This window comes from Achroia grisella, unplaced genomic scaffold (genome assembly GCF_030625045.1).
Source record: "Achroia grisella isolate CSIRO2021 unplaced genomic scaffold, CSIRO_AGI_Agris_v1 utg779, whole genome shotgun sequence".
In the NCBI taxonomy this organism is placed as follows: Eukaryota; Metazoa; Arthropoda; class Insecta; order Lepidoptera; family Pyralidae; genus Achroia; species Achroia grisella.
In genome coordinates, this window is record NW_026713019.1 from 1968299 (window position 1) to 1983431 (window position 15133).

The window sequence follows — 15133 nt, forward strand, 5'->3', positions numbered from 1 at the left end:
CTGGCGTTACGATTTTAGAATCTAGACGGAAACATCAAAAACAAGATTATTCATTATGAGTATTTTTTATAACATTACGGTTAATGATGTGATCTTTGATTACTGTGATTTAAGCATATTATTGGCACATGATGTAGATGAACATATAAGGTTTTATTAATTCACCAATTTCTTTAAACGAAAATATTTAAGGAGACTGTCTGATTACATATTATTTCATCGAAAGTTTTTGTTTAGGAAAATAGGTCGAATTAAAAAAAAAAGACAAATCAATCACAAGACAAAAGGGTTTATATGAAGTATAATTCAATGTTTTTAATGTTTTAAATAGGTACCTACTGTTGTTTTAAATTGCTACGAATTACACTCTGTAAATATACATAATATAGGAGCAAAGGCATCAAGCCTTTCATAATGTTTATTCTCAAAAATAATAAACAGTTGAAATTTTCTAGTGTTCGCGAATTATCAAATGCAAAACAATAACTGTTCCGCGTTATTGCTTTATTAAATGTATGAGATAACTAGCTAAGATAAAAATAATACATATTATTACGCCAGGGGTATATACAGATCAGAATCAGTAAAGTACCGTCATATGTCAGAACCAAGAAAATCATATATTTTTTTTAAATAATATAGCATTTAAAAGTTCTTACATTAGTAAAGCCCAGGTAACGGCGGTGACCCGACAGTGAAGTGGGTTTTTACCCTTACAGCTGCCTCGTAGTCGAGCAGTCTACATAAGTACCACATTTAAAAGCCATCATATACTCGTATAACAGTATACATCAAAGTGGATATATATTGGATTCTATACTGTATTGGGCGGTATATAGGGTTAAATATAGTAATACACAATAATGGAAATTCTTTTCCGTATACTTTACTCCCATAATTCAGATTTTATCATACACGGACACTTGAAAATATCGTTTGTACGACCACATATATGACAATATCTAGGTTCAAAATCAACGTAGACAAGCGGAAAAAGAAGTATATTTACATTCGTAAAGCCCATGTGCAAACCACTCCCATTGCGCATATTCATAATAAAGGTATTCCATATTTGCAATCCAAAAGTACACACCTACACTCGAGTTTGAGATTACTTTGGGTACGCATTAATATGAAATAAGGTAGGATGTAGAAATGGAATAACTGAATTACAACCTGAGAGAGACCTTTCGTTTATTATTCACAACCTATTTCCTAGTTTCATATTATTACGCCAAAAGGTTAGAAAGAGAGCATGCTACTATTAAGGTTCTCACAAACGGCATACATTTCTACTATAATATCGATGAATAGAAAATTGTATCAGTAGCAAATAACGGTGAACTTTTAATATAATAATTTTATGAATGTGCTATTTAATAATTTATGCATGTTTTTTACAAAATCATAATTATATAATTTTCGCTTGTCTGAAAAGTAAAATTTTATCTAATATTAACAGAGCTATTAGCTTTGGCGATAGAATTATAAAAGATGGAATTTAAAACACTATATACCTGTACCTTGTATATACCTTTATTTAATTTAGGACAGGTAATGTTTAAAATTAATTATGCCCAGGAATAGTATAATATAGTGAAACTGAAATTCAATTTCTATTTTATAAATATGTCTAAAATTATTTATAAATATTTCTTACAATTCAACGCTATGTTTAGAAATTGATACATTTAAAAGTTACAACTTTAAATTATCTGCCGCTTTTATGAAACATATTTGGCAAGAGAAAAACTGTCGATAGATACCATTTTCTTGTCTATAAATAATTGACGATAACTGTAATATCTTAGCCGTGTGTGATGACCTTCAAGCATACAGTACTTACAGCGATATTAGTTCAATAAAACAACTCCAAAATCAGTTAATTATAACACTTTATTATTACCAGAACAGGGTAATGCAGGAACGAATAATACACCACAAATACAGTATATTTTATTAAAAACTCATAAACGATTCCGTTTATATATTAATTAACATTCACATCTTCATTATTTTAAATATAAATTAGCAACTAGTTAAGACCTATGGTTACACTAAAAGAAATAATTATCAAATAGTTAGTATTAAGAAATATTAAATATTAAACATGTAAAATTATATAAAAGCAAAAGGGAATGCTCTCGATTTAATGAGTTCTTACATTTATGAATATTATCATAACTTACAGGCACTGGTCAATATTAAAAGTAAAAAGTAATGATTTCATCATTAATAAATAATTTATTAATTGCACCAAATAATAATCTGTGTAATCATAAACAATTACTTTAACGATTATTTTTGAGAATAAATAAATAAATAGGTGTATATAGAATATAAAAACCAAATAATATCACAGTTTTACCATTGATACAAGCTAATATTTAACAGCGTTCTGTGTGTAACTATACAGCTAATTCGATTCGTTGAGCTTATGGTACATCGTGGGAACATGATTATAAAAATAGCCGTTGACATTTTGTACTTACAGTGCATTAATTGACAAAATATTGTCTTCTAGTAAATAAAATTACTATTGTATCAAGAAAATTTTGGAACAGCACATAAATGACTTACATTCCAACATTTTCATGTAAATGCAACATAAGACTGTTGACTGGTGAACACCTAAATAAATTTCTGTTAGCGTTTTAGTTTGTAAGTAATACTATTCATTACAAAACAAAAGAAAAACGAAAAATAATTACATTCGTTGTTCGATGTCATTAATAAGAGAAAATCGACTTAAATTAAGCAGTCGATACAGCCGAAAAATGGAAGTCCCGATATCGTCGGCACAGAGGTTGGTGATTACTGTCGCCAAACGTGTGCCAAAATTCAAAACGCAATATTGGGCGAATACTATGCTAAGTAGTACTGGCCCAACAAGTATTACATTGGCACTTTAGCCCAGTATATATTAGGTCAATGTGTTGGATCCTACATAGGCCAAGTAAGAAAGCTGTTGACTTTTTATCCATAACAATAGTTGATCGTCATCTACAACAAAACTGCACATTTTTTTACAATACAAATATTATCTCTTTTTACGTATATTTGATTAAGGCGCGTTTTAAAAACGTAACGTAAGTGCGTGACTTGTTGACGTTTGTTTATTTACATATGTTGTACAATTGCGATAAGTACTTATTACTTCATATCGTTGTAATTCACAAACGTAAAATAAATGACGCGCTTATGCTCGTCATTTATTTTACGTTTTTCATTTTTGTATGTCATTTTTTATAAAATGACATTACGGTCTCGTGAGAAATGAACTGAACGCAAAACTTTATATTGACAAATGGCGTTAAGATACAAATTTGAATTTAAAATGAATATATATTATTGTAAACATGCACAACATTTATTTGAAAAGAATACGAGCTGAGTTTCTTGTCATCTCGATATCATTCCGAACTGACGGCAGATTTGACATATCATAAGTATCTGTAATAGACCTACATGAATAAATATAATTTGAATTTGAATATATAAAAGGTACACCAAGTAGGACCAATACACTGGCCTAATTGTAGCAGGGATTTTAATGTTTTGACGTTTGGCACATGGGTGTGCGGTGGGCACGCCAACCTACCGAGCGGCGATAGTGGGGTACTGTACCTGGAGGGCGTTCTTCGCCGACACCGGTGTGGAGGAGGCGCGCGGACCACCAACTCGCTGCCGCCGTGCCGTTAGTGACAGTGCGAATGCGCAACAAACATGAGGGAAAACAACACGCGTTAACGCACTCCAATCCAACTATATAGCGTACTAGTGTGTTATTTGTCATACGAGACCTAACAAGTATTATATCCAATTTCATTATACAAATCTTGAATATATAATACAGTAGTCGAAATTTATGTATAGGCTTTTCTTTATGTTATATAATTAGGTATAGATAAATAAAAAAATCCTGTAATTATGAATATTTATCATAATTATTTAAATATTGAATTCAACTCGAGTTGTATATTTTACAATTGTGATCATATTTAAGTTACGTTGTTAGCTCTCGTTTAAACACAACCTAGTTAATACTTAATGTGTGTTCCAACAAACGATCCTCGTGTTACAAGAAACAGAATGTTGGAAAAGACAATAAAAAACAACACTATATAGTTGAATAACATAACTTCTAATGTAGCATTGAAAAAGAAAGTGGTGTACTGTCTAGTTTAATAATAATTTATGGGTGAGCAAAAAAATCCAATTAAGGAAGCTCTATAAGAAATATATATCTATTTATGGCGTGATTGATATAATTTGAGTTTGATTTGTCTTACATTGCAAACAAAATATATATTTTTATAATACTTCATGAATAGGTATAATAGGATAAATGTATATTACATTAAATTATAAGAATAGGACTCATATTATTCTCTTTCAAACATTCTCATAATCTCAAAAAAAAATCAGAGTATTATATTTCAGAATCGTAATAGTAGTAATTCCTTGTCATAATATGTATGTACACAGATATTTATCAGTGGAATGTGTTTATGAGTTCTTTTGTAGTTTGATTATAAGTTATATCGATCACACCATGCATGAGATAATGCATATAAAACACACTTACTTATTAGTGGCCACATCTACACATAGGAATTGTTAATAACATATAAATAAACATACATATATATATATATATATACATTGGATTTTAATAGCATTATCTTAAAAATAATATCACAGTCGGAAATCATAATAATAATAATCATTATATTATTATCATAAGATATGACTATTGCAGTCTCTTCGAAATTATATAGTACTAAATAAGTAAGCAAACCTAGAAGCCATCTAAATGAGATACGACTAACATAAGTCTACGATTCACTATGTGGTCAAATAAAAATTAGCCTCATAAATAAAACAATGCACATGAATGAATCGAAAACAAAATGAAACATATAATAAGTTAAAAAACACAAGGGTCAACCAAAGGGGTGCCAGCTACAGACCAAAACAAAACTCAAACTGATGCTCATGCAAACGATAAGCTACCTTCTACATGACAACCATCCTCTCGTGTGTCACGCTTAGATCGTGCCCTGATTATGACCTCCATTACACAGCAACGTACAGATCGTATATATGTGTTAACGGGAAAATGTTCTGTAAATTGCGCTCAGCTGTTTTACTTTAAATATTTAATGACACATTTTTACCAGTATCGATGTAAGTAAAATTATATAGCGTTACATTGTGTCGTTTATATTAAAGGATGAAGGCCGTTCATATATACACGACGTAAGGGTATGTGAACTGAAAGGGCGACACGCAAGAGAAGTGGTAACTTTTTCCAAAGCCCGAAAAGTGAGTGCGCGGCGGCGGCATCTCTACGTAAATGTCGGTAGCTGCGGCGACCCCGTGGCTGGCCCTCGTCACGGCGGCCGGCCGGCCCGCCCACCGCACCACTTCGCCGCCTGCGCTCCCCGCGCCACGCGACACCGCCCCGCTCGCGCTGCTGCCGCTCGACTCGCTGCGCCGAGATCGCTCCCCCCTGCTGTTCTCGAAGCTGAGTACGCTCTCTGAGCAGCGCCACGATTTCGGAAGCGTCTCGCTAGCCCATCGTCGGGGATTCAGTTCTTTCGATTTTTTATTCGAGCGAAATACGATATCGTAGTAAACGCGCGGCTGGGGCAGAGCGATGATGGCGCAGCGGTCGTACTCGACATGTTTTACGAGTAAAGTTTTATCTAGAAGACTTGGCGCGCTACGGTGCGGTCTCGCGCGAACGGGGAGCGGAGGCGAACGAGGTGATCGGGGCTCGGCCGAACGCGCGCGAGGCTAGCCTACCTGAGCGCCCAGCGATGTCACACCGAGCCTCACCCCCACACGGGACGACGCTATAGAAGTGCCCAATGATGTCAGAGATTCGCGAGAGTTGGAGCGCCGCAGCGGTGTTGCTCGCCCATTGTTGTGTATGGCACAAGCGCCGGGTTTGCGGTTCGACGGAGACCGCGACACCTTTGCTATGGGCGCGAACAATCCAAACCGAGGCGCGCACTCGAAGTATCTGTAAATATCATGAGATTTTTCGTTAACCTCATAGAACTGTAAAACAAAATTAATTATAGACGTCAGATTTATGAACCTCTTTCCATCGACGGAACCGTCGTTCTTTCCGAGTGGGTCATCGAGTTCTACTCCTGCCCATACACCAGGAGCGAATTCAGTAACGCCGACGTAACGTAATGTACCAGCTTTACTGCCACGGCTACTCGATACTATAACGCGGTCTCCCATGCGGAGTTCTCCATTAGTCGTTGTAGAAATTGACGCATCTATGTAAGAGATAAAATTCATTAATAAATAGCATATAGCAATAGCATAATTTATTACAGCGTGTATATAAAATTAAATATTATATTAACAATATTTAGCAAATCCTTATTATTAACTGGTACTAACTCATTTTGCTGCTGACAATACTGCGCACGCTCCCATTTGGAGACAGAGTGCGTCTAGGCCTAGCAGCGCCTGATGGTGGACGTTCGAATACGCTGCTCGCGTCGGAGGCCGGTGAGGCATCATGTGGTGCATGTGTTATGAGAGACACTCGAGTGAGACGTGTCAACCGGGAGAATACTCCACGCTTCTCTGAACATTGAAAGTAACGCACTCCCGCAACAGAACCATCATTTTTTCCTGAAAACGTATAAAAGTCATAAATAAAAAACATTAATATCAATATTACAATAATTTTAATATGTCAGTAGTCCGATATTTTTGTGAGAATACATTCTTACCAATAGGCTCGTCGAGCACGATTCCAGCCCATTCTCCAGGAGCAAATTGTGTTTCGCCGATATATGCGATTTGACCAGGCTTAGTACCGCCTACCCACACTCTCTCACCAATAATAAAGCTATCAGTGTCTTCTGTCAATATGACACTGTGATCTGAAACATAGATACGAATCACTGTTATTTCTAACTTTTGGACAAGAAACAAAATATCAGCGAAATTTTATTCTTTCTAATATTAAATTAATATTCATTTATTATTCTATTATATGAAAGTTTTTCACGTAAGTTTTAATATTGATCAATTGACAATGAATATTTTAATTTTACATTGCATATTCTTAGCACGCTTAAGCCATGCGTATGTCTTGAATACCGTTGCATGCAAGTGCAACGGATATCGGGGAATAATTTGCAAATCAGTTGCCGTTCCATTTACGTTATATTGGGATTATAAACTTTCTCTTCATTCATAACTCTAACACTAAGTACTACCTACAAGGTAGGAATATTATAACAAACTGCATTTGACTTACTTAAATTTCTTATATCATAATATATACAAATATAAATTTGTAAATGTGTAGCGAATAAAATCATGCTTTCAGCCAGTGGATCGTAAAAACCAAGCAAGTAAAACAACACCTAAAGAGTAAGTGATCGGGTGGTGTGGATTTCGAGTGCATGATTGACTACATAATTTCATGTATAATGAAACACATAAATGTTAGGCTAAACAAATCGATGATAAAATAATTGAAGTCACTTTGTAATAGCTAATAATTATCATTGATTTGTTGTATAACAGCGTTATGAGAGGTGTTTTACCTGAGGACCTCCTAAGGCCTGCTTCGCTGAGACGTCGCGGGTGCTTCTCCCAAAGTGCGTCCATTGAAGTGATGCTGTACGTGCTGCTGGCTGTGATGACACACAAGCGACACACAAACACATTAGCCACTACTAACACACACGACAACTAACAGCCGTCACCGTTGCCTGAACTACTTACTTCTCACGGCAATACACTAAAGTTTCGTATTCAACTAAATTAATAGAAGAGTTTGGTGGATTTTACTAGTCATTAAATAAGTTTCACTTACGATGAGAAATATTATTAATCTTTGTAGCTATGTTAATTTAATTCACGATCCATGCAATAGTAGAAATATACAATGAATGTAGTTGCATATTTTTCAATTATTAACGTAACAAAGTATTTTACATTGAATAAATCATATAGAGGAAACAAGTAATATATGATAATTATTAAGATATTGTTATGGAGACAATGGGTCTAATTACTGACACATGCTTTGATTTTATGGGTCTACGTGGGCGAGCTTTTCGACGTGCTTGAATAGCCACTTAATCGTCATACTTATGCGAATTGAGCCATTTTGTACTAGAATAACATCGTTGTTAATGTTAAAAGGCGTTTACAACGACTTAGTAACTGGGTATAACAAAGTAACATGGTTCTTTAAACTAGCAATTAGTAAATCTTAAATTACTTCCAGTTGCCACTGTGTACGGTTATGATTAATTATCAAAAACTAAGTTTTCATCGTTTTGTTATATTCAATTTGTTAAGTTACTTTCTGTGGTAAAGTAATTAATCATGCAGAATTAAGTTTTTCACCTTTTTACGGGCTACAATTGTAGATACTATTAGATTTTTTTAAGTTTATTTTATTGCAACGTTATTTTTAATAAATTATTCCACCACCATTATGCAATATTTCCGATTAATTACAATGACAGCCATCACCACTTTAACCAAAATCTGTTTGTTGAGAATGATTATGATACACTTACTAGATGCTTTGCGATGTGTGAAAACTCTGCCCGGCAAACTGCTGGAAACTTCGTCTTCGTCGGCTTCGATAAGGTCTGCTCCATGCAGTGTGAATAAAAAGGTGACGGATGTTAAGCAAGTGATTATTAAAAGGTAATATGTACAGACAGAAACGTAATGAAATGATAACAATTTAACAGTGCGTGCTTGAAGTCCATAAACATGAGGCAACGTGTACCATGCTTTCTTCGGTGTTGTCATGCGGCAAAGAAATAAATTCTTTCATTTTGTTGTTTAAGACAAGAAACCTGAACTCACCTGACAAATGTTTTCGCGAGGAGTCGTCGCTGAGTTTTCTTAACGTGTCCGTACTGCCGTCTACGACAACAAAATAAAGACACATAAAGCAAAAACAAAACATGCCGACAAAAATCATAGTTATACAAAATTGCCCCGAATACCAGATGAAAATGCATATGATTTTGCTGACCATAAAAAACTGCAAATATTTATGTAAAACGAAATCACGACCTTAATTTAAGATGTAAGTTTTTGCAATTCTCACAAGGCAGAGTTCGATAAATTCATAGATTTATTAATCGTTGTAGGACTATTCTACAGCTAGGTACAGTTTACTAAGAGATGATCACATTATACAACACTTTACATTGTGGCTTTAATGTCCTTAGCCAAGCATTCGTTACGTTAATCTAAATTAAAATGATTCATTACAAATAACATACATTAACTACTTATAAATACTGTATAACGTAACGTAAAGATAATAACACTATTAACTCAAAGATTATTAAAACTAAAATTGGAAAATACAACGAGCCCTTTATTGAATTTTCATAGGTGACACTCACAGAAGACCAGTGGTCAATATATGTTACAATACTACACGTGCAGAGCCGGCAGGATGGTGCCCTCGTGTGACCAGTACTGATCGTCCGAAGCTCGATTAATCATCAGATGCGACAACTGCGTAGCAAGCCGGCCTTGCGGATGCGCGTGGGCATGCGAATCATAACTTAGTTACAAGCGGTACAAGACATAAGACTCATCCCTAACACTAACACAATAATTCATAACATGTCACAATATTATAAATTGTTCTGTAGATAGTACATTTTTTTCTATTATAATATATGGTCATAATCAATATTGTTATATTTGTCACTAACTAATTGTAGGGTTTTCTAATTTATTTCTAAATAAATAAAATACAGCTCTTATTACTCTCTGTAAATACAGCTTTCTATAGACAAAGTATTAAAAAAAGGATTTTTTCAGTTTATGAATTAACTAACTAATAACTCAAATCTTTCTCATTTATTTTAATTTTAAATACATAAATTTTCATGTCTCTAGTATACTCATATTGCTATGAAAATGCTTTCACCGTAGGTTACGTTCACATGAATAAGGATGCCAATAGTATTTTAAACATGCTAAGTTATACAAATCAGCATGAGCGTGGCTCTAATTGAGGCACTAGTGGTGCACTAGTAGTGCACTCATAAATTATATGACTGGGCTATGTAGGTCTCTTGCTCTATAAATATATATATATATATATATAATCATTAATGTTTTCAACAAATTGTTTATTGTAATTTATTTCATTCTTTCATAATTTAAATAGTCGTGTATAAAAGTCGCGGAAATAAGATATATTGGAATAGAAAATGTAATTTTTTTCCAACCACATTTATTTTATTGACAACATTAACATAACAACATAGTATTTTTTCACGTCTGTCATACATGTGACGGGTTTTCATTGTTATGATAAGCAGACATTTGTCATAGTTATTGTATTCATACTTTGACAACAGGATTGCGAATTCAGTACAAGTAGTAGCTATAAATTTTAATATACCTCATTTGGAAGCTGGTAATTTATAATGATTAAAATAAAGACTTTGCAACAAAAATAGATAGCATCGTATAGGATCGTAAACATTAAGTACTAAGTATTCGCTGTAATATTTTATAGCGGTATCGCAGCAGGTGTCACAATGGAAGAATACTTGGTTTGGTAGGTAACCCACGCCAACATTCGTGTTCATTTCACATCACACACGCCGTGGCAATATATAATCACAATATACAATCACGGAAGTAAATGCTTAATACGAAATAGCAGAAAAATATATAAGGATTTAAGGAAAATTTTAAATTAATCTCACATTCATATTTATATCCAAACTTATTTATTTGCAGAAATGATGTAACTGCCACGGCAAGTGTACCTCCATTATTTACTCATTCTATTAACACGACACGAGTAATACTTGACAACAAACCGTGGCCAAATCGTCTTTATTGTACGACTTTAGTTTTTGTGGTCAAGTTCAAGTTGTTGATAATTACGGGTTGAAGGCGGTTCTGCTCTGAAGTCTATAAAAGCGAGAAATCACGTTACCTCTGCATGCATGACACAAGTGTGCCAATTAAATTTAGTATAGTACTTTCACGGATAATAGAGACTAACTCGTCAATTAGGGGCAATTTCATGTCGGCTCTCATGGGATGGATGTCTATCGAATGATGCAACGGTCGCATGCTGCAGGACAAATGCAATTCTCAATGGCTATTATATAGATTAGTTAATTGTACATGCGAATTTAGCTTAGTTATAATATTTTCCGGCATACGACTTTAGCGTATTACTACGTTTTATAAATTTCGAATTACCTGATATTAATTGATAATTTTCACTACTTTAGTTAATTATTTTTAGTTACTCTATTTAAGTAGTATAATTCAATTATTATTGTTATTTATCTTACATATACGTTTTGTTCATTAATAAGTGTAAGATATAGTGATGTCATAAGGAAGTGTTCCAGGTATGTTGTTCTAATTGTAGAATGAAAATGCTACACTGTTTGACCGAATTGGCATCATCATCACGATCGCGGAACCAGGTTCAGTAACACAAGTCATCAAATAAAGAGCACAGTTATTGAGGACGGTCATATCAATAAAGAGTGCCGTATAACGTACATATTTCATTTATTTATTTATACAGAACATTATCATAACTGAAATATTTATTAATGGAATGCAACTATACATTAAAGGTGATTGCATAAATAGTAATACGTTTCGTGCAATCATGAGTCATATGAAAATATGGACACGATGTGGTTCTTACCATACAATAACAAGACGATGCATAAACAGAAAAACGCCGGACGATAATTTGTATTCCCTGGCAAATGACAATAAACTGTTCGGCCTTTTATGGAGTATTTTAAACAAAGAACAGGTACTTTGTAAATTGAAGAGTTGTTGACTGTTATTGTTGCGAAATCTATAAAATGCAGAAAATTATTTTTTATGTTCACATTTAACAGTTCATTTGTTTTTAACATGATTTTCATTCAAATTATTTAAGCGAAAATTTCGGTCCTTTAATCAACACTAAAACATTTTTTATAGCTCTGGACAATCCATGCAATCCTCTACTAAAAGAGGAGAGATGCAGAGTTTTTGTTATGGGTATGGGTATTGTAGTACCAGACAACTAATATAAACATCTTTTTGTGAATATGTACATAAAACATCCAGGCTAATTTAAACAAACATACTCATAAATGTTTGCACCGTGTAAGAAATCCAACCCGCGACCATTGGAAGCAAAGCGGCGTGCTAAACTACTAGACCACCGAGGACGCCAGAAACTAAAATATTAGTTTGTACTATAGTTAATATAGCATTCACAATATTTCTTAGTTTCTGATTTATCAAATCATTTACCATAGTTATTGTGTTTCACATGATTGTAATGAGTCTTGATTTATTTATACAGAACAGACCAATGATTAACTCAGCTGCACTTTAGGTCTTCGTATGGAATAAAATAATATCTACAATCCGAACACGTTCGCCCCCCCTATGATAATGGGCTATAATAAGCCGTAACGGCACCACACCTGGCATGCTAATTATGAGTTGTCACATGTGCTAAACGATGATAATTAATCTGAAAGAAGAAACAACAACAGAATACCAATGATAAAACTTTCCAACTTTCCATAAAAAAGAATATTTTCTTTACAATTATAAACATTTTGGAAGCATAATAATACATTGATTTAATGGTATTTGTGGAGTATTTTGAATCAAAATTCTTGATAAATATTTATAAGGATAATGAGATACGCTTGGTATTAATTATTGGTTCTATTTTCTTCAACATACAATCAATAAGTTAAAACAAACGTTGAGGAGTGCTTTTTTTATAATTTGGAAATAGAAATAAGTTTTAATTCAAATAAACTTAATATAAGCACCTCTATTAAGTAAAATAGTGAACGTTGTTATTAACGTACTTCGAAGAATGACTACAAATTTGACCATGTTATTATTGTCATTGAAAAAAGACAGAAAAAACAATGCAGATTAATTAGCCATCATGATAATGCACGAAACATTGTAAAGTGAACACATTAAAAATGAAGAGATCTGCGTTTTATGCAGATTCATTATATAAAAATAAGCAATGTTGTCGTGATGAAATTAAGTTTTAGAAGTCATGTTTGTCATTTATAGAAGTAAGAGCCGATGGAATAACTGGTGCGAAGCAGTTAATGAACGGGACAAGTCACGAAATACAGAGCATGGTGTATTTCGTGAAAAGCAAACTACCCAGTCTATACAAACCTTGGCCGTGCAGATTTATTGTAGAGATGTTATGTCAAACAATGATAAATGTATCCAATAAGAAAGCTGAGATTCTTATACCCTTCACTACAAGAAATAGAGCGTTTCCTCTTGCTCTGCATTAAAATTCATAAATTTTATAGACAGACTATCTATACCGGATTGCAGTCTGTTTCTCTGTTAAATAAACATCAAATTATATGCTATGTATATATAAACACTTGAAAAATGAAAATGTAACAAACAGAGCGAATGACCCGTAATATTTGTATTACTAATTGAATAAGCACTTTAGAACTTCAACTTCAATTAAAAACTATTTTTTTTAGAAATAGTAGATATGCATAATAAATATTACATATTTAATTTTGTTTTATATTACGAATTGATGACATCAACTTATAAGTTGAAGACTATTTACGACTATTATCTTTAAGGGATTGTAAGATAAAATGTGGTAAAACCATATTTGTTCTGGAAAGTAAACAGTGTGATTCAGCAGTGGTGTACGATGTTGGTATAAGTATATAGACGACATAACAAGTGGTTGAACACGTTTCATCTGTTCATATTTTATGTTTGGGCCTTATTGTAAAGCTATAGAGCTCTATCCGTTTGTCGTCGCCTAGCTGACTTATACTATACTTCTACTTGGAAATGATGCGTGCTCGCGGGGCCTTTTGTGACAACACCGACAACTGTGCAAACAATTAAAATATCTTAAACTTAATAAGAGCATAATATTGTATAGGCATTTATAGTCTCAACTATGAAATATTTTAAACATCGTGACTGCAAGCATAGTTATTTATACAAAAGACCTTTACTGGTTATGTGAAATGTTAAGTTAATGGTTAACTATATTATAAATATTAAGTTCTTTAATTAGAGTTTTGTACAATGTTTTCTTAAGAAACGAGTGAATTATTGATTCCCCTTATACATTAATAAATATATTAAGCTAATAGACAAAAACAACAATTTATCATAAAATATGTTTCTACGTAGTTTATCTATGGTAATTTCTAATATTTGAAGTATATTTTCAGTGACAACCGGCAGCGCACTGGTGTTCCCAAACAATATGTCGCCTTGAACTTGAGTGCGACGCGAACTGACTGACGTAAGTGTTGTCTATAAAACCATTTACACCTGATTATTACTTGCCCGCCCTCGCGCTAGCTAAACTATTGCTTACACAAAAATCCGATTATAAGAGAATCTATTAAAACTACATTTGCAGATTAGGTACGTACGCTACTAGGCAACACAACATAAAGACAAATTCGTTTTTGATTATCAATTCGAATATTTTATAGTATTGACATTGTAAGGACAAAAACTTAATCGTAAAATATATTTATCATCAGATGATTCATTTTATAATTTACCAGCATGTATGTGTACGTCAAAGATGCGGTAATTTTGATTCTACGTGCTATTCTTCATAATATTTTAAATACCCGCAATAGGCGTTTGCATTTACATAACTGTTGCTATAGAATAATCTGCATGGATAGATTGTTTTGATTGGAACCTATTAATAACTACGCTTGTATATACAGTTATTAATAGTTTATAACATAAACAAGATACAATGCGACGTAAAAAGATAGATAAAAAATATCACGTTAAGTGATTCTGAAACCATTGTATACAAATCAGTTTCTTAGAAAGGTTACGTAGTAGTTACATTCTGCATACAATTTGCACTAGACCATACATATAAAATAAACAAAATATATTCTCAGTTCTATTTGCTTGTTTGGATAATGAAACAGGAATATACAAAAAGTCACACTCTTTTGAAAAACAAAAATTTAAGTAATATAAAAAGGCAATAAAATAATATGGTAGCTAGCTACTGTATATATTATATATACTTACTGCTTTATAGCTT

General features: G+C 33.2%; 1 protein-coding gene across 13 annotated transcripts in view; it reads right to left on the reverse strand.

Annotated features, from left to right (window-relative positions):
• The window catches only part of LOC131850710 (restin homolog), a 52327-nt gene that overhangs the window by 11112 nt on the left and 26082 nt on the right, over nt 1-15133 (reverse strand). For 5 of the 13 annotated variants that reach the window (XM_059201036.1, XM_059201035.1, XM_059201034.1 and 2 more), the window contains 8 exons: nt 8875-8934; nt 8577-8651; nt 7590-7679; nt 6765-6917; nt 6427-6663; nt 6110-6299; nt 5812-6031; nt 3628-3684 (listed from right to left, as the gene is read on the reverse strand). In XM_059201036.1, coding sequence (XP_059057019.1) covers nt 3628-3684; nt 5812-6031; nt 6110-6299; nt 6427-6663; nt 6765-6917; nt 7590-7679; nt 8577-8651; nt 8875-8934 — 1082 coding nt within the window. Of the gene's footprint in view, nt 1-3627; nt 3685-5811; nt 6032-6109; nt 6300-6426; nt 6664-6764; nt 6918-7589; nt 7680-8576; nt 8652-8874; nt 8935-9425; nt 9493-15133 lie in introns of those variants that run through there. The other 8 variants (XM_059201037.1, XM_059201042.1, XM_059201043.1 and 5 more) reach the window with 5 other exon arrangements.